At 54.8% G+C, this 27,256-nt stretch overlaps 1 protein-coding gene across 1 annotated transcript in view; it reads left to right on the forward strand.

The window, feature by feature from the left end:
* The first annotated feature begins 13,953 nt into the window (after positions 1 to 13,953).
* The window catches only part of PADI1 (peptidyl arginine deiminase 1), a 39,359-nt gene continuing 26,056 nt past the window's right edge, over positions 13,954 to 27,256 (forward strand). The window contains exon 1 of the mRNA XM_030327184.2: positions 13,954 to 14,080. Coding sequence (XP_030183044.1) covers positions 13,989 to 14,080 — 92 coding nt within the window. The 5' untranslated portion in view covers positions 13,954 to 13,988. The remainder of the gene's footprint in view (positions 14,081 to 27,256) is intronic.

Genomic DNA, 27,256 nt, shown 5'->3' on the forward strand with positions numbered 1-27,256 from the left:
GGTGAATGCTTTACACGATTGGCTTTCCAGACCAACAAAACACACCCTCACCCAAGCCAAACCCCCTGCTGGTCGCACTTAACCAATTTCCACGGTATAACTGTTCCCCCAGGGCCGGTTTCAAGCTCCCCGTGAGACATCGCGGAGGACAGAGGTGGAAGAGAGGTGCCCCTTCGACTCTGCGGAGCCGGCCTCCAGCACCCCGCTGAGCTGTGACACAAGACATAAACACCCGCCGTGTCTTCTTGCACGTGACTTCCCACCAAGCCACCCTCCACCCTCGTAGAGTTGCTCATGCCGCAGCTTGTGAGGGATGACAGAGTCCTACCAGAGAGGGACAGTCTGGGAACTCACCCCTCCTGCTGGCCCGGTCCCTTCCTAAGCACCCTTGCTCAGCAGTGGTCCTGCCTGAACCTTTGAGCCCCATCAGGCATGTGCCGACTCATGCATCGCAGACTGTCAGCGAACAGCATCTGGAAACTGAGGCTCAGAGGAGGCCAGCAAAATGCCCAAAGTCACACAGCAGGACCGACTGGGACCTGAGCCTCTGAACTCCCATCCCAGGCTGGGAGCTGTATGAACTTGAGTGTGGCCACGAGCCCTCTTCAGCGGGGCCCCTCGTGCTGCCTGGCACCGGCCTGGGGATCCCCATGGGGTCAAACATACCCCAAGGTCAGCTGTGGCTAGGCCTGCCCCATTGTTCCCTGCAGGGCGTTTAGGTTTGCTCAGGAAGCTCCAGGCCAAGGCTGTAGCATGTGGCGGGAGGCGGCAAGGTCAGCTGTGGGCCACGGCTAGAACCCTGCCTCCACGGGACCTCTATCCTGTGAGGTAGACAGCTCAGAGGAGGCGGGCAGCCCCTGGGACCCTTCCCGAGGCTGCGGGTACAACGGAGAACTAGAGCGTGGGCTTCAGAGGCAGACAGCCGGGCTGGCATTCCAGCTCCCCACACAGGTGCTGCATGACCTTGGGTGAAGTGTCTCAACATCTGTGAACCTCCAGTTCCTCTCGTAAACGGGCCCAGCCTGACAACGGTTGTGATGAGCTCATGTTCCAGGGCTCTCTCTGGGCTGGTGCACCGGAGCCGCTCCGTAAATAGTATGTTCCTCTGCTTCCTTCCCCTAGCTTTCTCTTCTCCTCCCTAGGGGATCCTGGTGGCTGATGATGGGGGGCTGGAGGGAGGGACGACGGGATCCTACGCCCCACCCCCACCTCGGCAAATCCCTACCACGGCCAGAACCTGGGTCGGCCTCCTCAGGGGATACTCTGAGGGAGTACAGAGCCAGGGGTGGGGAAAGGGGTTCAGCCCCAAGCCAGTCCCCAAATATCCCCAATGGAGAAGATCTTTCTGCCACCTGGACCGTTCCCACAAGGACAGGTTGAGGTGCAGACCTGTTCTACCTGGCCCCAGCCTGGGAGACCGCCCGACAAGGGTTAGGGGGCCGAGCTGTGCTGCTGAGGCGCTCTGTGACCTTGGGCAAGTCCTTGCCCTTCCTCTGGTCCTCACTGTTCCCTTCTCTAAAAGGCAGGAGTGGGGCTAACTCAGCCCTGGGGACCCTCTGGCTCTGACCATTGACGATTTCCAGCCCCTGCCCAGCCGTGGCTCACATAGAAGCCGTGCCCCAGGCTCCCTGGGCCAGACCAATAAACCAGGCTCATAAATGCCTGGCGGGACGGCAGGCCTCTCGCGAATAAAAAATGTTTCCCAAATAGGATTGAGAAAGACCAGCTCTGGGCGCCCCTGAGTCAGCCGTCACAGGGGCACTGGTTACGGGGCGTTTAGCTGCCGGGGCCTTCTGGGCTAAGGGTATGGGAACATCAGCTCCCTTAGGCGCCCATCCCTCTTTCTTGCCTCCTTCCTCCCCTCCTTCCCTCTGGAGATAAACTTGGGCTCTAATCCTGTCTTCCCGTGTGACCTGGGCCCTGCCGCTTCTCCTGCTGGGCCACAGTTTCTTCATCTGTCAAACAGGGAGGCCAGTCCCTGGCTGGCCTTGCTTCCGGGTGGTGATAACACATCAAGCACGTCAAGAAAGCACGTCAAGGAAGACGGTATATATGTGAAAGCTTTTTGCCACAAATTGAGTAAATGTGGGGTTTAAGAATGACGTTCGTGGTAGAACGGGTCCCTTTCACAGCCAGGAAGACTTTCCTTAGGGCTCCTCCATCGAACTAGAGATTCCTCTGGGACAGAACTGTGCCTCCCCCTTTAGATCGGAAGGCTTGATAAAGAGAGAGGAGCTTTGCTGAACTCTTATCTCTTACAAGGTAGGAGCTGTGTTTCCCCCATCAGACTAGCTGATCCCTACGGTCAGAGGCTGTGCCTCCCCATCCGATCGGAAGCTTCCCAAGGGTAGGGGCTGTGTCTCCCCCGTCGGACAGGACACTCCTGTCGGACAGGCAGTTTGGCTCTACACTCGGTCTGGGGACCCCACAGAGTGCGGGCTGTGCCTACCCCTTCAGACCGGGGGCTCCTTCACAGCCAGCACGCAGGAGGACTGTGTTGTGGGCGGCTGCTGTGGGCGTGGCTGGCCCTTGGGGACCAGCGCTGGTCGTCAGGGAGAAAGAGGCCGCGCGGGGACTCGGGGGAAATAGGAAGCACAGGGAGCGGGAAGAGCACGCTAAAGCTGAGCGGTGGCTCAGAACGAACGAGGTGCCCGCCCTGCCAGGCCACGTTGTGACTGGGCACTCCCAGGCCAGGGGGCCGGGGTCAGGCCGGGTCCTTCAGGCCCGCGTTGGGGCCGGTTGGCTCTCAGACTCGGCCAAGCCCTGACCGGCCTCACTGTGGCTTCCCTGGGGGGGTCGCTGGGGCTGGGGGCCCTGGGATGCTGTTGGGGAGCCGGTGGGGGTGGGGTAGCAGGAGGCGCATGTCTCACCGGCTCTCAGGGTCAGTGCCGGGAGCGCTCCGAGGATCAGCTACCCCTTCCTCTCCTGGTACAGACGTAAGGACCGAGGTCACGGAGACGGTGCCCGAAGCCACCTGCCAGTCTGCACGCGGCCCAGGGCTCCTGACGCCTGGCCGGGTGCCTCTTCCACCCTGCCTGCCTCCTTCATGCAGTTGCACTCTTGGGGAGCCTCCCCGCCCATCTGGGGGCGAACAGAACCCTCCCCACACACCCCACTGTTAGCACTGAGCTGGGTGACTGGGGGGGGGAAGGGGGGGCCATCTGGGGAGACTTCCTGCTCCCCTCACCTTTGCTCTGGGGGTCTCCCATCCTCCTCCCTTTTTACCCTTTGTTCTCTGGCTCTGTAACCGGGCCCCTCTTTCCATGAGACTTTGCAAAATAGACCCCTGAGTAAAGGCACCCGTGGAAGCAGGCCCCCAAGGGGCCCAGGGGTCCCAGCCGGGGAAGCCAGCTATGAGCACGGACTCTCCCTGAAGGTTCCCGCTTGGCATCTGTGGCCTGTGAGTGTTGAGTGTTCTACTCTGCTTACTACGCAGGGCTGGTGGTTTCTGTTTTTCGTGTGGATTATAGGCCATTTTTAATGTATCCCGGATGTGGGCCTTTTGTCAGACAGATAATGAGTATCTTCTCCTGCACACGAAAATTTAATTCACTCAGCCATGGGTCGTTCCAGGAGCGTCGGTGATGACCGGCCAGGCCCCGTTGGTGCCGAGGCCTGTGCTGTGCCCCTGCCCTCCTGAGAGCTCCCCTCCGGGGGAGACAGACGTTCAGAAGGAGAAAGAAAGAGCTGTTAAGAGGCCAACGCCTCTCACCAAGCTGATAGGATTTTCTTTACAAACATTTTATTAAGGAGAATTTCTTCAGAACCCAGGTGGGGTGAAAAAAGCAAACAAACAAGGTTCCCCTGTGTTTGTTTTCTGGGCTGGGTCTTTATATCCTTTGCAGTGAGTACTGCTTCTAGAAGTTTCCCTGACGCTGCAAGTCCCAGTGGGTGAACATGTGCTCACCTGCTGACCTCGCTCCCCTGGGTTCTGCCCTGGTTTTGCGTGTTATGGCTGGACCCATCGGGACCTGGTGGGGAGCCTGAGGACACGCTTAGCTGATGTCAGCAAAAGTTAGGAACAGCCCCCCTGTCTCTTGCCAGTTCTGTGTGGCAGTCTGAGTCGGAAGGAGGTGGGGAGGGGGGTGGTGGTGGAGATGCCCCGATCCTGGTTCCTGGCAGAGACGACAAGTCTGGGGGCTTCCTGAGCTGCACTTCCCAGAAACGATAGCAGGAGAGACGCAAGAAGGATGTGGCAGGGGTGTGTTGACAGCCTCTAGGGTGTTGGCAACGGGCCATCTAATAAGACCTGGGTCCCTCTGGCTCCATGAAGACTTAGTGAGATTTATTGTGTCTTCTTTGCAAGCAGGCAAAGCTCCAGAGGGCCCGGCTTTTACCTTAGGCTCTGTGGCCGGCTGCTGTGTGACCCAGAGCCAATCACTTCCCCTCTCTGGGCCTCAGTCTCTCTGCCCCTTGCACTTCCTCCTGTACCCTGGCAGTGGTGGATCCAGTTTGATTGACTGGGTAACCTGATGGCTCCCAGCCTCAGTTTCTTCATCTGCGCAGTGGTGATAAACACAACCACTACCTGGGAGGTCGCAGTGGTGGTGGAGGGGGGGGTGGGGTGGGATCGTGTGGCCACAGGACCCAGGGCAGGTGCAGAGTAGGTGATGGGGGAAGCAGGGAGTTGAGAGGGGGAGGGAGGGGAGTTGAGCTCTGTGCTCTGGGTCTCACGGAGCTCCTGGGCTCTCGTCTGCCTGGCCCCAGCTCTTTCTGCTTTTCCATCCGTGTCTGCCTTTTATTCTGCCTGGTTTCTGTCTTGCAGTTTGTCTTTGTCCCTGCCGTTCTCCGTGTCTTTCTTCTGTCCGTTTGTTCTCTGTGGGGCTTCCTTTGTCTCTGTCTCTCCCGGTTTCTTCCTGTCTCTGTGCATCTCTCTGTCCCCTCTCCCTCCACCTCTCCTCTCCGGAGGACTGCCTGGCTTCACTGAGCCACAGGGCCAGGCTGGCGCGGGGAGAAAGCTGGAGCTCAGCCCCTTAGACGCTGCTGGGCTCCCCGAGGCCACAGGGTCGAGAGATAGAGCGCAAGGGCTTGTCAAGGGGTGGCCGGACCCCCTGCCTGGAGAACATGGCGGCTGCCAACTGGCTGCGGGTGGGTGGCCGAGATCTCCTTTCCCGCCTTGGTTGACTGATTTCATTCGAGCCGGCTTCCTGATCCCCCAGAGCTGAAGGCCTGGCCACTCCCCGTCCCTGCCCTTGGAAATATGTAGTCTTGCTAGAGTGATGAGAGAAATGGGGTTAAAACAGGTGGTTTCCAGGAGCAGAGCCTGGGGCTGCTACTTAGACAACAGAACATTCCCTGGGGGCCAGAGGCATGCAGGATGGCTTCCTGGAGGAAGTGGACTTCGAGGGGCCAGCGGGGGAACTGGTATGTAGAGTGCCCACCAGGGGCCCAGCCCGTGCTGAGTGCTCTGTAAACATGACCTCAGTTTCTTCATCTGCACAGTGGGGATAAGCACAGCCACCACCTGGGAGATGTCAAGGGGACCGTGTTGGAAAGCCCAGCTCTGGGACCAAATGCGCACGTAACAAGCCCCATTTTGCAGATGAGGCCAGAGCAGTCCTAGAAGGGTCAAGCTTGGTCACCCAGCCGGTGAATGATGGTCCAGGGCTGGACCTGCCTCTGGACCCACGCTCTGTCCACTGTTCTACAGCCTGTCCGACTGCTGACCTCCCTACACCCTCCTTCTTCCTTCCCTGTGTGGGAGAAACAGGACGAGCTGTGTGACCTTGGACAAATTGCTGGCCCTCTCTGGGCTTATTATTGGTGACAGTCAGGCCGTTGGCTTTCTGAGAGGATCTGTGGAGCCCTAGGCTCCTTATCAAGGGCTGGGGGGGGGCAAGGGTGAGCAGGTGGGCTTTGGGCCCCCACCTCGCTTGGTCCTGAGTGTCTCTTTTGTCTGTTTTAAATGTAACCCCCTGAAACTTCCAGCTTATCTCTAAAGCCTCTTCTTTCCCTGACTTTTTAGGAGTCTCTGTGCCCCCACACCCCCACCCCAGCCATCAGGGCCCTCTCTGAGGTGGGTGTCTGCCCCCAGGCTGTCCCCCAGCCCCAGGGCTCAAGTCAGACCAAGGCCAGCGGGGGCCAGATGGCCAGGGCCCAGGTCACGGAAGGTTCCAGGGTGTGAAGGTGCCAGAGAGACAGAGTTGGGTGGCTGGGGCTCACAGGGCCTTGATGGTGTGAGGCATCTTGGACTGGGTGTCTCTTGAGTCCTGCCGTCTGGTCTCTGTGCCAGACACAGGACAGTCTTGCCTCCCCAGGGCAGAAGTTGGGGGTGCGTGTGATGCGACAGGAGGGGTGAGGCCAGCGGCCCCTGCAGCCTGGAAGCACCGGCGACAGAAGAGTGTGGCAATTAACACACACGCTCTGAGTCCCCGGGTGGGGCTGCGGCTCCGTTTCCACCCTCCTGAGCAAGGGACGTGTCCTGAAACTCCCTCGGACTAGATTGCCCCCTCTCCCAGCAGTTCGCTGCCTAGGTCGGATACAAGAATGAAAGATAGTGCTCAAAAAACGCAGGCTGCGATCATTACTATCTTTCTCTCCTTGTGTGTGTCCCCGGGCCTCAGCACGTTTTCCTGTCGTGGCTCTTGGAAAACTTCCTTGTGACAAAGCGTTCATACACCCGCATTCCCCATTAACCGTGCTCTCCTATAAGGCGGGATGCGGTCAGGTTTCGGTCCTCTACTCGTGGCCTGGCCCATGGTAGGTGCCCAAGGGGGACAGAGGATCCGAAGCAGGTTCCGGGCTGATAGCACAGAGCCCGACGCGGGGCTCGAACCCACGAACCGGGAGATCATGACCTGAGCCGAAGCCGAACGCTTAATCGACTGAGCCGCCCAGGAGACCCAGGAAAGAAGAGATTTTTAAGGAACCCTATCAGGCAGCCTGAGAATCCAAGTTTCTAACTCTGGGGTTGATTCCCTGTCTTCTACTTCACGTTGCTTCTATGAGGCTGTGTATTTTGAGGCAAGTTGCTCTCCCTCTCTGGACCTCTTTGCCTTCAGCTAGATCTACCAAGCAGAGGAGATGTCCATTCCTGTGTTTTTACTTTCTTCCCCTACTCTCTGACTTAATTTTCTCATTTAAAAATTAATCTTATTCAGGGTGTATTTTGTAAGCTGGCTCAAATTCTTTCTATTAGGACATGGGATAAAAATCCAGGAAAGACATCCGGGTGCCCCGGGTGGCCCAGTCGGTTAAGCCTCCAACTTCGGCTCAGGTCATGATCTCGCGGTTCGTGAGCTTGAGCCCCGCGTCGGGCTCTGTGCTGACAGCACGGAGCCTGGAGCCTGCTTTGGATTCTGTGTCTCCCCCCCCCTCTGTTCCTGTCCCATCTGTGCTTTGTTTGTCTCTCTCTCTCCCAAAAATAAATAAAGATTAAGAAAAAATTTTTTAAAGTCCAGGAAAGACTAGAAGTGTTGAGTTTGGGGGGCAGTTGTAGGGGAAGGTAGGAGGGGTGGGGATGGGCAGAGGTTTATGGAGACCCCCCCAGGGCAGGGAGCAAAGCCTCAGGGCAGGCAGTTGGTGGGGGCGAGAACAAGAGTCTGGCACTGAGTGAAGAAGGGGTTGTCAGGGACCTGTTCTGGGGGGGGGGGGGCCTTGAACACCAGGCTCAGTTTCTATTTCTTGATGATCAACTATATCCCAGGCACTTTACATACATCATTTTAAATTTCTACATTATTCTAGGCTTTCCACATTAGGGCACTACGCCTCCAAAGAGTTTAGTCATTTGCCCAGGGCTCTGAAATCTAAGAAATGGCTGAGCCCAGACGGGAGCCCAGACTGGAACCACAGAAGGGTCCGTTTGCCATCCAGCCGCCCTCCTTTACCTGGGAGCCTCGGGACGCTGGAGCAGCCTAGTCAGGGGGAAGGCCAGATCAGATGCCTGTTTCAGACAGGTCACTGCTACCTGTGGTGTGGGGTGTAGTGAGCCTGGGGACTGGGGGAGCGGGGGTGCTGCTCAGGTCTTGGCCCAGACTCGGTGGCCGGGACCGGGGTGGGGGTGGGGGTGAGAGTCAAGGTGCAGGGGGCCACAGGGGTTTGGGAGTTAGAGCTGATGAGTCAGGTGGGATGACTGGATATTGGGGACGAGGGAGGGGAAGACCAGAGAGGTTGCCTGGGTCTCTGGCTTGGCACCTGGGCTGGAGGCCACACCATTTGCTGAGATGGGACAAAGCCAGCTGGGGGCAGAGAAGGAGGTGATGTGCCTGGGGGGCTGCTGAGTCGGCCACTTGTGGGGGTGGGGCTGACTCCACCTGACCACAACCCCCCTGGGCCTGTACGTGCCCAGCCCAGCCCTGCACGTGATGCCATTAAAGCCTCTGACGCTGCCCCACGGAGCCTGGGACGTCCCAGAGCCGAGGAGGGAGTCAGTGATTCTTGAAGGTCTGTGGTGCCTGGCAGAGACCTGGGCCTGTGTTTCCGGCTCTGAGGGGATGTGTGGATTGAGTTGGGTGACTCATGGCCCTTGCCGCTTCCTGCTATTAGAGCCACTGGCCCCAGGCTCTCTGGCTGTGCAGTATCGGTGGGTCCCCTGCTTTCTTGCGCGAGTTGAGTCAGAGCCCCCGAGGTCCACAGGGGGTCCAGGATCCTGTCCTGGGTGCCCGGGGTGGGAGAGGCGGTTGGGGTACCCTGGAAGACCCCAGAGGGGTGAGTCAATATAAGGAGTTGATGGTGGCCGCTCTGATGCCCAGAACAGCAATGTAGACAGAAGAGCCCAGGAGATGTTCTGTTCAATGAATTAATGGAAACCTTGGATCCAGACTTGGCCTCCTGTGACTCCACAGTTGTTGTCTCGTGTCTGTCATCGCCCTTCTCTGAGCCTTGGTTTCCCCAGCTGGAAAATTAAGGGGCTCTCAGAAGCCCTTCCAGTTTGAAATGGGAGAATCCTGGAAGGCAGGCGGAACTGACCCTGTGGCACTCAGGGATGCCGGGAGCGGAGAAAGGCCGCAGGCAGGGGGTCCAGAGAACTGGGCTCTGTTAGCCCCGTCACCCCCTGCCGCCTCCCCTGATGGCTATCCTAGGTAAGCTCAGGCGCAGGTGGTGTGTGGGGGCTGGGAGAGGGGTCCCCCGAGGAGAAGAGCCCACACTTGGTATCAGTAAGCATATGGGAGCAGTCCAGAACCCATTCTGACTTCTCACCAGGCTTGAGGCAGACAGATTCCTTGCCCCAATGATGCCAAGGCTTACCTGGGGCCAGGTAGCTTTACCCTCCTGGGCATCAAATGACTTCCCCAGCCTGACTTTTTCCTTCCACCACCCTCCTTATTCACCAGTTTTTATTTATTATTTTTTTAAGTTTATTTATTTACTTAGAGAGAGAGCATGCAAGCAGAGTAGGGGCAGAGAGAAAAAGGGAGAGAGAGAATCCCAAGCAGGCTCTGAGCCATCAGCACAGAGCCTGATGCAGGGCTCGATCTCATGAACCACGAGATCATGACCTGAGCCAAAACCAAGAGTCGGATGTGTAACCAACCGAGCCACCCAGGTGCCCCTTCACCCGTTTTTTAAATAAGTCCATGTTGGGGTCTCAAACAATAGCCCAAGGGGACAGGTCTGACTTACAAATGGGTTTTGCTTGACCTATAGTGTTCTGTTTTTAAGAAATACTGAATTTTAATGCACTGGGCAAAGCGGGTTTTATTCCCTTCACTAGTTGCCACTTGCCCTGTTGCGATGCTCCTGGCTCTTCCCACACTTATGTTACCCGCCAGACCCCCGAAGGCATCTGAGTCTGGAAGCCCTGCTCTAGCTCAACAACCCCGTTTTGTGAAAGGGGGGATGGGAGGTGGGGGCTCCTGGGTTAATGGAATCCTAGGTTGCCCGAGGTTGGAAGAGCCCTGAAGGTCCTTGACGGTCTCCTCTTCAGGTCTCTGCTCCAATATCCTTTCTCCAGTGAGCTCTTCCCTGATCAGCCTACTCAAATAGCACCCCTCCTCCTCTGCCCCTCTACCCTGCTTCACTGTGTCTCATTTCCTGACCCAATGAGGTCATTCAGCTCCCCCGCCCCTGCTCCTCCCAAATTTGACCAATCAAGCCTGAAATCCCAAGTTCAAATAGACCACAGCATAGGTGAACAGGATGTGCCTTTTGTGGGTTGTGGGCAGGGCAGGAGCCCGGGCAGGTCATGGTGTCTTAAAGGAAATGTTCTAAAAGCCCAGGAAAGGAGGGAAGGAGACAACGGGCAAAGAGCCGAAGGTGGGCAGGGAAGCCAAGAGCAGGAAACTCCTCTTATATTTTCTTAAAGAGAGACTTCATTTTTTTTTTTTAAGTAGGCTCCACGCCCAATGTGGGGCCAGACTCATGATCCTAAGATCAAGTGTCAGATGACCTACTAACTGAGCCACCCAGGCACCCAAGAGAGACTTCATTTTTTTCCAATAGTAAAAATATTTGCTTACCAAAACTTTCAAATAATACACAGAAGCATAAGGAAGAATGTAAAAAAACACACCCCAAATCAGAGATATTCTGTCTCCCAGGGACCCAGTCAACAGTTAAAAGCCAACCCAGGGTCAGATGGCGTGGGCTCGAATCTTGGCTCTGCCTCTTTCTAGGTTCAGACCTTGAGAAAGTCCCTTAACTTCTCTGTGCCTCGGTTTCTTCATCTGTAAAATGGGAATGCACTGATGTTCCTCTCAGTCTCTCTGCCACCTCTCTTCTATTCCCTCCCTCTTTCCTCTGGCTGTGAAAACATTTCCTTTAAGACACCCTGATCTGCCCGGGCTCCTGCCCTGCCCACAACCTGCAAAAGGCACATCCTGTACACCCATGCTGTGGTCCATTTGAACTTGGGATTCTCACCTTAGTTGGTACCTGCCACCTAATATTATTGTGAGCATTAGGTGAGTGAATACATGGAAGGGGCTGAGAACAGTGCCTGGCACATGGTGAGTGCCAAGCAGGTGTTTGCTAGCATCTCCTTATCACTGTCACCATGATCATTGTCATTTTTGCAAATAGCTCCTTATGCAACAACCTGCCTTCTTCCCTTCCTCTCTCTTTCCCATCCATCTGTTCATCCATCCATCCATCCATCCATCCATTCGTCCATCCACTCATCCATCCACCCATCCATCCATCCATCCATCCACCATCTATCCATCCACCAACCCATCTACCCATCTACCCATCCATCCACTCATCCACTCATCCATCCATCCATCCATCCATCCACTCATCTACTCATCTACTCATCCATCCATTCATCCATCCATCCATCCATCCATCCACCATCTATCCACCAACCCATCTACCCATCCATCCACTCATCCACTCATCCATCCATCCATCCATCCATCCACTCATCTACTCATCTACTCATCCATCCATTCATCCATCCATCCATCCATCCATCCATCCACCCATCCATCCATCCATCCACCCATTAATCCATCCATCCACTCACTCATCCATCCATCCGTCCATCCACTCATCCATCCATCTGTCCATTCGTCCATCCACTCATCCACTCATCCACTCATCCATCCATCCATCCATCCATCCATCTATCCATCCACCATCTATCCATCCACCCACCCATCTACACATCCATCCACTCATCCAATCATCCATCCAACCATCCATCCATCCACTCATCTACTCATCCATCCATCCATCCATCCATCCACTCATCCATCCACTCATCCATCCATCCATCCATCCATCCACTCACCCATCCATCCATCTGTCCATACATCCATCCGTCCATCCGTCCATCCGTCCATCCGTCCATCCATCCATCCATCCACTCATCCATCCATCCATCCATCCTTCTCTAATGGGTATATACCCATGTGCTTTTTGGGAACCTGTTTTTTACACCCCACATTACATTATGTATGAACAAAGTGACTCATGTTCTGATGAGTGGGGGTGGGGGTGGGGTGGAAACCATTGTGCCCCCCTGGAGACCCCTGTGCTGTGTTGCTAGGTCCTGTGTCCACAGAGTAAACCTAGACTCTGTGTTGGTGCCATTGGGTATAAAGTACTTTGCAGATTAAGAACATTTGTAATCAGATATGTTGGCAATAAAGAAAGATGTTTCAGGGGCGCCTGGGTGGCTTGGTCGGTTAAGTGCCCAACTTTGGCTCAGGTCATGACCTTGAGGCCCATGAGTTCGAGCCTTGCATTGGGCTCTGTGCTGACAGCTCAGAGCCTGGAACCTGCTTTGGATTTGTGTCTCCCTCTCTCTCTGCCCCTCCCCTGCTTGTGCTCTGTCTCTCTTGCTCTCAAAAATAAATGAACATAAAAAATTATAAAAAAAAAGAAAGACATTTCAGGAAGATCTTCAAAATCAAACCGAACAAATAAATGTTTGAGGGGCACCTGGGTGGCTCAGTCGGTTGAACGTCTGACTCTTGGTTTCAGCTCAGGTCACGATCTCATGGATTTGTGAGTTTGAGCCCCACGTTGGGCTCTGTGCTGGCAGCACTGAGTTTGCTTGGGATTCTCTCTCTTTCCCTCTCTCTCCATCCCTCCCTTGCTCGTGGGCTGTCTCTGTCTCTCTCAAAAATAAATACATAAACTTAAGAAAAATGTTTGTGCCATTTTAATGCTTCCTGTCTTCCTAGTCAGGCCGGGGGTTCCTGGAGCAGGGGTTTTGTCCCCCTCCTGCCCCATCTGACTGGCATCCCCCAGGCAAGCGTGTTCCTCCTTTCTCCCTCTCTCTTTCTGCCATCCTTTCACCCAGGCCTGTGGACAGTGGGGGTTCTGGTTGTGCGTCCTCATTCTGCCTTGTGCGATGGCTGCCGGGGACGAGGGGATGCTGTGGCCAAGGGGGTGTCCTGTGCTTCTCAAGGGAATTCTCTTCCTCTTCCTCCTCCTTCTCGATGCCCAGTATGGAGGGAGCACGTTACTCGTAAAGCATTGCTTCCCCCGGAGGCCTAATAGACACTTCCTGTCTAACTGGTCCAACACGGGCCGGCCGAGCCCCCTGCCTGCCCTGCCCACCCCCAGCCCTCCCCATGTCTCTATGACAGCTCTATCCTTCCAGCGGCTGCGGCCTGAAGCACTCCTGTCATCCCAGACTCCCCTCTTTCTCTCACGCCCGGGTCCAGTCCGCCAGCCACCCTCCCCCGCCCCTAGGACCAAGCCACCGGCGTCTCAACTCTTAATCGTGTCTTCCAGAATACAAACGCTGTCAGGGCAGGGTCTGCGGTCTGTTTCACTCTTAGCTGCGTCCCCATCGCCTAAAGGGGGGCCCAACACGGAGTAGGTGCTCAGTGAATGCTTGCCTACTGAGATTCCACAAACACCCTGACAACAGGCAGAATGGGCACCTGCTAGAGCTGCAAAGAAGGGATTTTGAGAAACGAATCAGCCCACTGCCCTGAGCTCCCTCTGAGGGGCCCTCCCCACAGCTGGCCAGGGGTGCTCGCCGGCGGGGGGCAGGGGGAGGGGGAGGCTTCTGCCATCTCTGGAGAATCCGCACCAGCCGAAGGGAACGGGTATAACTACCGTCTTCGGCACTGGGAAACAAAGTCTTGAGAGGTGGGGTAACTGCCTGAGAGCATAGGTTGTAAGGGGCTCTAGGTTGTAAGGAGACTCGAGCCCCGGAGGTCTGACTGCACTGTGCTTTGTATATGCTACCTGATCTCTTAGCACGTGAGATAAGATCTCCACCCGGTACTTGGTCGGCCCTCAGAGCCAGGAGTCTCAGAACAGAAGCAAAGCTGGGCTGATGGGGAGCTCCCGCTGACCGCTGAGCCCTCCTCCCTCGGGGTCCCTCCATTTCCCCCCCATCTCTCTGAGGGACCTCGGTGCCTCCTCTCCCGGCCTCCTGGATTGGTAGCCTGAGTGAGGAGGGCTGGGCGCGGAGCCAGGAGGTGGGGACTCGGCTTAGGCAGCTAATCAGGTCACAGGGTGAAATTAAAAGGGAGGAGGAAATCACCGACCCATCAGAATGTGCGCTCCTTCCTGGTGACTTGGTGCCCAGGAGAGGAGCTGGGGAGACAGGGCGCGCCGAGGCCGGGAGCCAGGGGCGCAGGATGGCCCCGCAGAGAGCGGTGCAGCTGTCCCTGAAGAAGCCCACCTATGCCGTGTGTGTGGTGGGAGTCGAGACGTACGTGGACGTTCACAGGTGAGAACATAGAGGCAGCCACCTGGCTGCATTGGGCCGGGCCACCCCGGAGGACCCCAAGGCAAGGGGGGGTGGGTGCCCGGTGGACAGATCGAACATGCTGGAGGGTGCTCATAGGAGGTTGCTCTGACGGCAGAGTAGGGGGAGTGGGATGGAGAGTCTGGGAGGGAGGAGCTGGGGTATCAGGCCCATCCTGGGGCTCTGTCTCCTGGGCACCTGGGTCAGGTCTCTGGCCTCAAGCCCGTGGTTAAGGGTTCCAGCTCTGGGCCCCGGGTGGTGCGTTCTGACGTCCAAGCGGAACTCGTGTGCAATGGCGGAATGACCTGGGGCTCAAGACCAGATCGTCCCGAATTCCGCCCTCTGTTTCTTGCCCACGACCCGTATGTCTGAATGGAGGTGTGGGGTGTGTGGCATCTCGATCCTTGGAGGCCAGCCCAGGTGATTGGGATCAGGAGGGGAGTGTCAGAGGGATGATTCAAGGAGTTAATAGAGGACAAGAACCTGGTCACTGAGGGAGCTGGACTTGGGGACCTCGGGGGTGGGGCTTTTCCAGCTCTGACACTGTCTATGGTCTCCATCCCTGCTGGAGGAGATGGAAGGTCATTTCAGAGACTTGGGCCGCACGTAGTGCTGCTGACTAAGGCCAGAGGCATTTTACTGGGAGCCAGGAGACACGGGTTCTGGTCCTGGCTCTGATGCTCACGTGCTGTCTGGCAGGGGGCCAAGTCACTGGCCCTCGCTGGGCCTCATTTCCTCATCCGAGCCCCGACAAGGTGAGCTGAGCCCCTCTTGTGTTCAGCGTGGAGGTCGAGTGCGCAGATTGAGGGGCTGGACGGACTTGGGTTCCCGCTGCCATCACGTCTCAGAGGGCGGGAAGAGCAGAGGACAGATCGGGGCATGTGTGGTGGGAGCGGAGGGCAGTGCTGTCTGGGGACCCCCTTCGGGATCACCAAGCATCTTGGCACCCTCAGATTTGGGCGCTGGCCCAGCCATGGGGCAGGAGGAAGCTGCCCAGCCTGGCCCGCGCTGCTGTGCCTCTGGTTGACTCTGGGAGGGGGTGCTACTTTGGGGTCCTGAGTGAGCGTTTTGAGAGCCCCCCCCCCCACCAAAGAGCCTTTCAGGAGCCTTCACCGGGGCACGGGTGGCGACCAGGGACATAGCCACCGAGAGTCTCGAAACTAGAAAACAAAAGTTTATTCTGCAGCAAGTAGACTGAAGGCAGGGCTTCCTGCCCATGGGGTCTGTGATAGACGGAGAAGGGCCATGGGACTGCCAGCCTGGGAAGGTTTGAAGAAGAAGCCTGAAGGTCCCCCAGGGCCTGGGCTGACCAGGAGGAGGGGACTCCACCCCATGATGAACTTGGGGCTCCTCTGCCCCATTGCCAGTTGTCTGGCTCTGGCTGAGGCCAAAAGCAAGGGGTTTCTACTTGGCCTTACTGGTCGAAGGGGGAAAGCCCTCCCGAAGAGGGGGTGTTTCAGTCGCCAGGGCAGCCCAGGAGCTAAGCCCTCTGGCAGAGCCGGTGGCGATGGGCATGTGGGGTGACATCACGGGAAGTGATTAATTCCCCCCGGTGCTGCGTGGACTGGTTATTTGGAGAAATATTTGTGTTCGAGGTAATTGTGCGCCCCGGCCCAAGGAAGCTTTAGAAATCCCGTGACTCAGGGGCGCCTGGGTGGTTCGGCGGACCGAGAGTCCGGCTTCGTCTCAGGTCGTGATCTCGCAGTTGGTTCGTGAGCTCGAGCCCTACGTCGGGCTTGGTGCTCTCAGAGCAGTGCCCACTTTGTTCGGATTTGCTGTCTCAAAAAGAAATCAAACGTTAAAGAAAAGAACACCCTGCCTTAGCATGTGCTACAGATTCTGTCCCCTTCCCTTCCCTCCAATTGACTAGCTCACTGCCCTGACCCAACCCCCCCCAGCGGGCTAGCTCACCACCCTGACCCTCCAGATCTGGTCAGACTGCCCTGGTGGTCCTTGTCCTTGCTCAGAGGTGGCCCCTGGAGGACTCAGGCCAAACAAGAGGGGGTGGGCAGTGTGGGGAATCCATGCCCGGTGCGGTCTGGTCTCTTTGTCTGCCCAGAGGCCATAATGAATGTTTATTTTCTGGAATGGAGGAGAAGGCTGGCTGGCGGGGGGACAGAGACATTCTCCTGGATCTCTCCCAAGCCTCCCCGAGCCTCCCCGAGCCCTGCACAAAAGCATCGAAGCAAAACAGACGCTTCCTATCGGACGGGTAGGATTGGAGGTGTGCAGGGAGGGGGCACTCTGTAGGGCCTCTCTGATGAGCCAGCGTGAGGCCCCAGGCTGCTGGCTGCTTTTTCCTGCGGTTCTGTGTATTTCAAAGGAGGAAAGCGCCAGAACAAAGTTCTGAAACTTGTGGTGGAATATATATATATATATACACATATATATATATATATTCTTAATGTTTACATGGAGTAAATTGATGCTTTTAACTTGCACAGAAGTACAATGAAGCATAATTGTGCTGCTCATGGGATAATTACAGGATTGATGCAGACACTGATTCGTCATGACTGACAGGCTCCGAGAGCCAGGTTGGGACCTGGCTTTAAAAGCCGGGTGAGGACCTTCTCTCCTCCTGGCTGCATCCTGTGCCACACGGCATTCCTTTATTAGAAGTAATCTTACAGTTTAAGTGTGAGGTGTCTGGAGAATGTGAGGCCAGGGTCCTCCCTGTGTTCCACGGAGGGGTGACGGGCCGGTGTGTCGTGCTGTCCGGACATGGGTGGGGGGTGGGTTCTTGGAACAGAAAATGCTGGCATCTGGGTGGACCTCTGAGGTCAGCCACTCCTTAACCCTACAGGTGCCCCTGCCTCCCTGGTCCCCCTGGCCACCTGCCGTTTGAGACTTCGGGACCTCCCTATCAGCCACTCTGCCCTCCCCTCCCCGCCCCTCCCATCATTTTTGGCCCTGGAATTCCATTCTCATTCTTCACCTTTTCTTGCCCTTCCAGCTCCCATCACCTCCGACCCCCCGCTGTCCCTTCTCCCAGTCCCTGCCCTTCCTTTCTTGGTGGGCGGACCAGCCGGGGACCCCGAGAGGACACTTGAGACACAAGGAATGGGGGTGTTGCTCACGTGTGAGGTCGATTCCTCTTGACCCCCCACAAAATGGTCTCCTTGCGACATGTCCTCAGCTTTGCTCCGTCCAGAGAAGCATCCACTCCCTTCTCTTGGGGCTGCTAAGCAGCTGTTCAGCTCTGTCAGGTGGCCCTGATGCTCGAAGGTGTGGTGGGTAGGATGTGGGGCTCGAAGGAACTGGCAAATCGCCACCCAGCCTAGGACGGCGGCCCCCCGGGGAGCGCCGCGCCTGTTTCGCCCATGCTAGGTGGGGGTAACGTTTTTTGTTGCTGTGACCTGCGAATTTGGGCCCCGTTTTACAGATGAGGGATTCCACAGTCCACAACACGCATAAGCACAGCCACACTTGCTTTTCCTTCCGTACACGGGGGGCCTGCGGGGGACAGGGAAGCAGTAACTCACGGCTGACTCCCCATTTAAGGCTCTCTCGCGGGGAGGTTTGCCCCTGGTTTGCCTCTGCTGGGAGGCCTGTGGGTGACAGCTGTCCACCCCTCCCCGCCTCTAGCCCCCACTCCCAGGAAGGCAGGGGTCCGCTTGAAAGAAGGCCTACCCAGCCTGGGGCCTCCTTCCAGGCCCTGGGTGCGTCCTCCCTGACCAACGACAGAGCAGAATTTACCCATAATCATTATCTCTGGGAAGGAAGAAAAGAGGGAGAGGATACGGCCGCACCCTAGATTTAGGAGAAAATGCCTGCCCGTGACGTGGGGTCTGTAAGGTGCCAGTCATTGCCCTCCCCGACCTCTGTCAGCCACTGCCAGCACCCCGGGAGGTCCAAGGAGAAAGCCGCACCAGGGTCGGGAAGTTGAAGGACCCTCTGTGGCCTTTTACCCCACGGCGCACAGCGGTCATTTAACAGATGTTACTGAACAGCTCCACGCCGACCTTGACTCTGGAGGCGATCCAGCCCGTACCCGCCGGTGAGGGGCTCCCCAAACTAGTCTGAGGGCAAAAAGGACTTTAGGACGTGGATGTTAACAATCCACAGTTTCGGTCAAGTGGGCGAGTGAAGGGAGGTACCAGGATCCTCTTAGCCACCAGCCCTCCCTCCAGGATCCGCCCGTTCCCCACGCTCTTTGTGGCGGTAACGGCCGTGGGCAGGACTATAGTCAGTGAAATGTCACAGCAAGCCTGTGAGACGCGGGCAACTACGATCCCCACTTTGCAGACAAAGAAACCGCGGTACAGAGAGGTCGGGAGACTTGCCCAAAGTCACCCGGCCCTCCCGTGCTGGAGCTGGGATTTGAATCCAGGTGTGCCAGACCCTAGATTCTCTGAGTTCGACCCCCAAAGGCTTCGTCAGCTGGGTTGCTGGGTCAGTTCGAGGGGCGGAGTGGCGGTCGAGGCGGAGGCTGAGCTTTGGAGTCAGGCCCCGAGTGGGGTCCAATCTCAGCTCATGCACTGGGTCCCTTTGAATTTCAAGACGTCTTCTGTCAAATGAAGAGAGGAGCTCAGGAGGCGGGGGGCCGTGGGGATGGAATTAGAACGGGGTCAAAGTGTGGTGCAGACTGTGGATCACCTGTGCTGTGTGGACACCCCCTAGGGCAGGGCCGGGGTGACCCATCTCCGCCCTCCCCGTGGCCAGCAGGCGCTCAGGGAATGCGTGTTGAGGCCGAGCAGCCGCAGCACTTGCAGGAAGCTCCGTGCGCCCCTGGCGAGCTGCCGTCCTTTAGGACTGGAGCCCGTAGGGGCCGGCCAGCTCTGTGGGACTCTTGGCTCCCAGCAGAAGCACTCACAGAGCTGGCCGCATCAGAAGGGACTTGCTGGGTCCTGCTGGCTGGCCCTATGGCATCTCTTGTGGCTTCAGTCTAGAAAACTTCAAGTCTAGGGTGTCTGGAAGGTGGCACCTTGGGGGCATCCAGTAGGCAGGTGGCTGGCCGGGCGTGAGGCTTGCCTGGCCTGGTCTGCTCGAGAGCTGCCCGCTGCCTTGCTTTTCAGCCTTTCCCTCCAATTCTGCATTATTCTCCCCTCTTGCCCTCGCCTCTCCCCAGCACCGGGCCCTGGGGCCACCCTCCAGGGCGCACTGGTCCTTTGCCACGATGCTCCCATCCCCGGAGACCGGGTCAGCACCACTCTGCCCTCCCGCCCGGGCCCTAGGCTGGGAAGAGGGGCCCCAGACCTCCGAACTCTATCCCCGGGGGCTGGTGAAGTCCAAGTGGCAGGTATGACGGAGGGCACGGGAGAGACTCGTCCAGGATTGCCGTGTTTCTCCTGTCCTTAGAGGTCAGGCAGTCAGTTTCTGAGTAGCTGAGAGAAGGTGTGGCCTGCTGAACCCCAGTGGGAGGAAGCTTCTGGGAGGCAGGGTGCAGCTAGGCAAAAGGAAAAGCTTTCTAATTACCTGAGCTGTCAAAACACAAAGGGGTGTGAGAGAGTGAGTTGTCTGTCATAAGAAGTGTTCAAGCATAGAGCCCTACCACGGGCAGGAGGCGGGCCAAGATGATCTCCGAGATCCCTTTCTGACCCGAGCCTTATGCAGATACTTCACAGGCTCGTTGTTTTAGGGCAGGCAGGAGCCAGGAGTTCCCGGGTGCTGCCCTCTTGGCCTTCCCTGACCTCACCCCTGTAAAGTTCAGGTGCGTGTGTGGGAGGAGGGGACATGACTTTCCTGACTCAGTGCCCCACAGGCTGCCCTAGGCCTCGCCTGTCCACTGCCGAGGAACCATACCGAGGAGCTCATGTTGCAAAGTTTCAACATTTTCCTTTTCCCTTCCCGTATCTTCCCCAGCGATCTCATCCTTCCGGTCCCCGCTGGGGACGTGCTCAGGGCACCCGCCGTTCCTTTTAACGTCAGCCAGGACAGCACAAGAGAGAAGACAAACCTGCTGCTCCCTCCTCCCTTTGCCAGCTGTGTGACCCTGGGAAAGTTACTTAACCTCTCTGAGGTTTCTTCATCTGCTAAATGAGGACAGCAGCACATACAGGGGAGGGTTGTTGCGAGGAAGGATGAGATCATGAGCATCAAACACTGAGCACGTGCCTGGCCCATGGTAGGTGCTTGAAAATGCCACCCCCGATCCACCCCACCTCAGTATTACCTGTGGCACATGCCACCCTTATGCCCTACCAGGGGGGTGGGCACACGCCTTGCCAGAGCAGGTGGGCCTGGCGGGGAATTGCCCGTTGACTTGAAATTCCTCGTCCCACCCTCTGCGCCTCCTTCTGCGAGATTCTCTAGGAATCTACTCTGTTCTCCTTGCGGCCTCTTTATTAACCTGGTCCTCCGGGCCCGGACTGGGGCATGGGGAGCGGGGACGTGCAGGGTGAGTCAGGCAGGACGCTGCTCTGGGCGACACCGACGAACCGTGAACGGACCCCAGGGCAGGTGTGAACCAGTGCCGTGGGAACACGAAGGAGAGGACACCGGGATCTGGCCCGAGTGGCCTGGGCTGGTAGGGGGCTCTGGGGGGAGCAAAGGTAACGGTGACAAGGGCAACCTCATGCCTCTTAGGCACCCACGGTGTGCCAAGCGCTCTAAATGCATCATCTCATGGAATCCCTCCAACAGCCCTAGGGAGTAGCTCTTTGGATCAAGCCCATTTTACAGAGGGGGAAAATAGAGGCCCAGGGCAGTGGAGTGACCAAGTTTGAGGGCGCCCACCACGCTCCGCACAGGGCCCACAATTCCCTCCACCGAAGAGGTGGCATTTGAAACGGGTCTTCGAACACGCAGAAGGTTTCTCCTCCCCCTTCCCCGTCCTCATCCCCCGCCCCTGCAGAGACAGGAGGAGGGCGCTGGGGAAGCAGAGGGCAAGGGCAGGGCCCCGGAAATGATGATAAAGACAACAGTGGTTACATGTATGGTAATGACTCAGACCCTCTGATCTAAGGGGTGCTTTCAAACCCATTACCTCACCTGACGGTGAGTTCGGGCTGGATCTGGGGGCTGCGGGGTGAGACTCCCCTGGAGGCAAGCAGGCGGGTAGGTGTGACCTGAGAGGCTCCTGCCGCCGCCGCGGGTGGGCCTGGAGCTCGCCACAACCTCCCACGCCCGCTGGCGACACCCCCAAGAGCTGCCCTGCATCCACGGCCCCGCCCGCAGATCCGGGAGCCTGAGCGATGAGGAAAGGGCGCTGCGAACCCTCTCATCGAGGCCCGGGGCTCGGGTTCGTGGGTGGCGGATGGCATCGAATGAGAATCTGAGGCGGCAAGTGCCTGCCTGGCGTCACCTGCCCAGTGTGGGCACCAGGGAGAAACAGCAGCCCCTCCGGGGGTTCCCTTCCTCTCCCTCTCCCTCCCAGTCTGCGAAGCTCCTGGTGGGATAGCCTTGGCTCTTTTACACCTTTTCCATCCCGAGAGGCAGCCCAGGCACGGGAAGGTGCCTGGATGTGAGTGACAGAACCTGGAAGGCGGGTGGGTGGGCACAGGGCAGGGGAGACCTGCAGAGGCGGCCGTTGAGGGACTCATCTGCCACCTGCAGGGAGGAGAGAAACCGAGCCCGGACTCCCGGCACCCCGGAGATTGCGAGCTGAGACGCAGTGACTGAGCAAGGTGGGGGGCGAGGAGCAGGCTGGGCTTGGAAGGTCCGCTCTTCGCCCCTCTTCTTTTGTCCCCGTTGTTGTCCTCGCTGTTTCTATTATTTCTTATTCCAAATAAGGGAGCTTTGCGCCAGGGCCGTGACTTGGAAATGTCAACTTTTTTTTTTTTTTTTTTAATTTTTTTTTCAACATTTATTTATTTTTGGGACAGAGAGAGACAGAGCATGAACGGGGGAGGGGCAGAGAGAGAGGGAGACACAGAATCGGAAACAGGCTCCAGGCTCTGAGCCATCAGCCCAGAGCCCAGCGCGGGGCTCGAACTCACGGACCGCGAGATCGTGACCTGGCTGAAGTCGGACGCTTAACCGACTGCGCCACCCAGGCGCCCCTGGAAATGTCAACTTTTGCCCAAAGCCGGGGACTGGCCCCCCGGAACCCCGCTCCCCTTGAGAGGCTCCCACGAGCCGGGAACCTTTCTGCCGCCAGCTGGGGGCCCGGGGCTCACGCCTACTCGCTCTCGGGATGAGCGGGCCCAGGCTCTGGGGCCAGGAGGTTTGGATTCAAATCCAGGGCAGTCTTGGGTTCCGGCGTTTATCCCGAACACAAGGGCTCATTGTGCTCCCGCTGCAGGCCAGGCGCTGAGCTGGGTGCTCAGGTGACAGCAGCATTAGAGAGAGTCAAGTTGGGGGGGGGGGGGAAATGGCTGCATTCTAGAGGGAGAAACGGGAGGGGCAGGCCAGAAGCAAATATGTCAAAATGAGCAGATGTCGGGGGCAATGACGTTGGGTCACGGGGCTAGGGAGCATGGGGTTCGTGGTGTCCTCTCTATTGCACTGTCCTAAATTGGGCAGAGATGACGTCTCGGAGAAGGAGCTGAGGGAGCGAGGCCCCGGTGGATATCTGCGAGCCGAACATTGTGATTAACGAGAACTGCACGTGCAAAGGGCCTGGGGTGGGAGTGCGCCGAGCGTGCAGGAGGGGGAGCAAGAAGGTGGGTTTGTGGGAGGGGGAGAGGAGTCACATGGTCAGGAAGCCAGTTGGGGGCAGACCACAGAGGCTCTGTGGAAGGCTTATGAGCAGGAGGGACACCGTGGCACTTAAAAAAAAAAAAAAAAAGCGTGTCGAGAACAGACGGAGGGCGGCAGGAGATCAGCCATTTTACAAAATCCGCGTGAAAGCAATTGGTGGTCCGCACCAGGGCGTTAGCTGTGGAGGAGGTGAGAGTGTCAGCTCTGGAGATGATGTGGACGGCGGAGGCGTTAGGGTCTGCTGGGGTGCTGGGTGTGAGTGGGAGGGAAGGGGGGAGGGGGGGCACCCCAGGATGCACTTGAGGACGGAGAGGCAGTGCAAGGTGTTGGGCACGTTTGGACGGGGCGGGGGTGGGGAAGTAGGAGTTCGGTTTTGGACGCTTTACATTTTTTTATTTATTTCTATTATTATCGTTTTCTAGAGTAGGAGTCTTTTTTTTCCCCTTCTTTTGAATTATTCCAGTATAGTTAACATGCAGTGTTGGCTAGTTCCAGGTGCACGATACAGCGACCCAGCAATTCTGTACGCCCGTCAGTGCTCCGTGCGATAAGTATGTTCTCCGTCCCATCCGCTATTTCCCCCATCCCCCCACGGGTAACCTCCCCTCTGGTAACCATCAGGTTTTTTGTTCAGAGTCTGTTTTTTCGCTCTCTTTCTCTTTTTTTTCTTTGTTCCTCTGTTTTGTTTCTTAAATTCCACCTATGACTGAAATCGTTTGGTATCCGCCCTTATGTCACGTGGCGTTGTACTCTCTAGATCCAGCCACGTTCGCGTACGGCAAGATTTGTCCTTTCTTATGGCTCACTAATATTCCACTGTGCACATGCATATATGATACGTGTCGATAGCACCTCTTCTTTACTGTTCATCTAGTGATAAGACACTTGGGCTCCTTCCATAATCTGGCGATTGGTAAATAACGCTGCGACAGCGTGTGTATCTTTTCAAATTCGTGTTTTCGTGTTGCTTGGGTAAACACTCAATAGGGGGATGATGGGATCCTATGGTAATTCTATTTTTAGTTTTTTTGACTCACCTCTGTACCGTTTTCCAGAGTGGCTGCCCCAGTTTGTGTTCCCACCAAAATGCAAAAAGTTCACATTCACATCCTTGCCAGAGCTTGTTATTTCTTGTGTTTTTGATGTTAGCCATTTTGATAGGTGTGAGGTGATATCTTACTCTTTCTTTCTTTCTTTCTCTTTCTTTCTTTCTTTCTTTCTTTCTTTCTTTCTTTCTTTCTCTTAGAGAGAGAGTGAGAAGGCGAGGGGAAGAGAGAGAGGGAGAGAGAGAATCTTAAGCAGGCTCCGTGCTCAGTTCAGGGCCCAATGCAGGGCTCGATCCCACAACCCTGAGATCATGCCCTGAGCCACAATCAAGAGTTGGACATCCACTGACTGAGCCACCCAGGAGCTTCTCTCACTGTAGTTTTGATTTGCATTTCCCCGATGATGAGTGATGTGGAGCATCTTTTCACCTGTCTGCTGGCCATCTGGATGTCTTTCTTGGAGAAATGCCTGTTCATGTCTCCCGCCCATTTTTGATTGGATTATTTGTTTTTTTTTGGGGGGGGGGTTGAGTTGTATAAGTTCTTTACATATTTTGGATACTAACCCTTTATCAGATATGCCATTTGCAACCATCTTCTCCCATTCAGTAGGTTGTCTCTTAGTTTTGTTGATTGCTTCCTTTGCTGTGCAGAAGTATTTTATGTTGCTGTGGTCAAAGAGCCGATTTTTGCTTTTGTTTCCCTTGCCTCGTGAGACATATCTAGAAAAATGCAGCTATGGCCGATGTCAGAGAAATGACTGCCTATGTTCTCTTCTAGGAATTTTATTGTTTCAGGTCTCACATTTAGGTCCTTAGCCATTTTGATTTTATTTTTGTGGATGGTGTAAGAAAGTGGTCCAGTTTCATTCTTTTGCATGTTGCTGTCCAGTTTTCCCAACATGATTTGTTGAAGAGGCTGTCTTTTCCCCCAGTGCATATTTTTGCCTCCTTTGTTGAGGTTTAATTGACTATATAATTGTGGGTTGTTTTTTTTTCTGGATTCTCTATTCTTTTTTTTATTTTTTTTTAACATTTATTTTATTTCTGAGAGACAGAGAGAGACAGAGTGAGAGCAGGGGAGGAACAGAGAAAGAGGGAGACACAGAATCCGAAGCAGGCTCCAGGCTCTGAGCTGTCAGCACAGAGCCCGACGCGGGGCTCGAACCCACAAACCGCGAGATCATGACCTGAGCCAAAGTCGGACGCCCAACCAACTGAGCCACCCAGGCGCCCCTCTGGATTCTCTATTCTGTTGCATTGATCAACGTGTCTCTTTTTGTGCCAGTTCCACACCGTTTTGATTACTATAGCTTGGTAGTATATCTTGATATCTGGAATTTTGATACTTCTAATTCTGTTCTTCTTTTTCAGGATTGTTTTGGCTATTCAGGGTCTTCTGTGGTTCCATACAGATTTTAGGATTATTTGTTCTATTGTGTGAAAAATGCTGTTGGTATTTTGGATTGTATTAAATCCGTAGGTTGCTTTGGAAAGTATGGACATTTAAACAAGATTTGTTCTTCCAATTCAGCTGCACGGAATATCTTTTCATTTGGTTGTGTCATCTTTAATGTCTTTCATCAGTGTTTTATAGTTAACAGACTACAGGTCTTTCACCTCCCTGGTTAAGTTTATTCCTAGGTATTTTATTATTTTTGGTGCAATTGTCAATGGAATTGTTTTCTTAATTTCTCTTTCTGCTGCTTCATTATTAGCGTCTAAAAATGCAACCTATTTCTGTATATTGATTTCGTATCCTGCAACCTTACTGAATGCATTTATCAGCTCTGGTAGTTTTTTGGTGGAGCCTTTAGGGTTTTAAATATATGGTATCATGTCGTCTGAGGATTGTGACAATTTTACTTCTTCTTTACCAATATGGATGCTTTTTTCTTTTTGTTGCTTGGTTGCTGTGGTTAGGACTTCCAGTGCTATGTTGAATAAAAGTGGGGAGAGTGACGTCCTCGTCTCGTTTCTGACCTTAGGGAAAAGGCTCTCAGTTTTTCCCCATAGGGTATGATCAGAGCTGTGGGTTTCTATTTAAGACCTTTATTATGTTGGCGTATGTTAACTCTAAACCTACATGTTGAGGGGTTTTGTCACAAATGGATGTTGAACTTTGTCAGATGCCTTTTCTGCTTCTCTTGAAATGATAATATGGTCTTTTCCCTTTCTCTTGTGTAGAACAGGTATTGGCTTTTCTTTGAATGTTTGGTAGAATTCACTTGTGAAGCCATCTGATCCTGGACTTTTGTTTGTTGGGAGCTTTATTTTATTTTATTATTACTGATTCAATTTCATTGCTGGCTATTGTTCTGTTCGATTTTTCTGTCTCTTCCTGTTTCATTTTTGGTAGGTTGTATATCTCTAGGAATTCATCCGTTTCTTCTAGGTTGTCCAGTCTGTTGGCACATAATTTTTCATCATATTCTCTTATAATCCTTTGTATTTCTGTTGTGTCCCTTGTTATTTCTCCTCTTTGTTTCTGATTTTGTTTATTTGAGTTTTCTCTCTCTCTCTCTTTTAGGTCTGGCTAAAGGTTTATCAATTTTGTTGATCTTTCCAAAGAGCCAGCTCCTGGTTTCATTGATGTGTTCCATTGTCATTTTAGTTTCTACTTCGTTTGTTTTGGCTCCGATCTTTATCATTACCTTCCTTCTACTGGTTTTGAGTTTTGTTTGTTTTTTAGTTTCTAGGTCCTTTAGGTGTAAGGTTACATTGTTTAGTTGAGATTTTTCTTGCTTCTTGAGTGAGGCTTGTACTGCCATAAACTTCCCTCTTACAACCACTCTTGCTGCATTCTGAAGATTTTGGACAGTTGTGTTTTCATTTTCATTTGTCTCTAGGTATTTCTTTTTAATTTCCTCTTTGATTTCTTGTTTCATTCATTAAAACATTCTTTGTTTAGAAGCATGTTATGTAACCTCCAAGTGTTTGTGTTCTTTCCAGATTTTTTCTAGTGGTTGATTTTTAGTTTCATAGTGTTGTGATCAGAAAAGATGTATGGTATGAGTACAGTCTTTCTGAATTTGTTGAGGCTTGTTTTGTGGCCTAATATGTGATTTATTCTGGGGAACGTTCCATGTGTACTTGAGAAGAATGTGTATTCTGCTCCTTTAAGATGGAATGTTCCAAATATATCTGTTAGATCCATCTGGTCCAATGGGTCATCCAAAGCCACTGTTGCCTTGTTGATTTTCTATTTGGATGATGTGTCCATTGGTGTAAGAGGGGTGTGAAAGTCCCCTACTATTATTGTGTTACTATCAATTACCTTCTTTATGTTGGTTATTAGCTGCTGCATGTATTTGGGTGCTCTCATGTTGGGGGCATAAATATTTAAAATGTCTGTTACTCACCTAAGGGAGATGTTCAAAAAACAGTTCGCTATAAGGGTCTGGAGATGGAAAGTGGGGTTTCTAAGCATCTCCGTGTGGCAGGTGGAGATCATCAAGGGGATGAGTGTCACCAGAGAGGACTGAGCACCAAGCCCTGGGGCCAGGTGGGCTGGAGCCCCCTGGGACACA

This window comes from Lynx canadensis, chromosome C1, assembly GCF_007474595.2.
Source record: "Lynx canadensis isolate LIC74 chromosome C1, mLynCan4.pri.v2, whole genome shotgun sequence".
Taxonomy (NCBI): Eukaryota; Metazoa; Chordata; class Mammalia; order Carnivora; family Felidae; genus Lynx; species Lynx canadensis.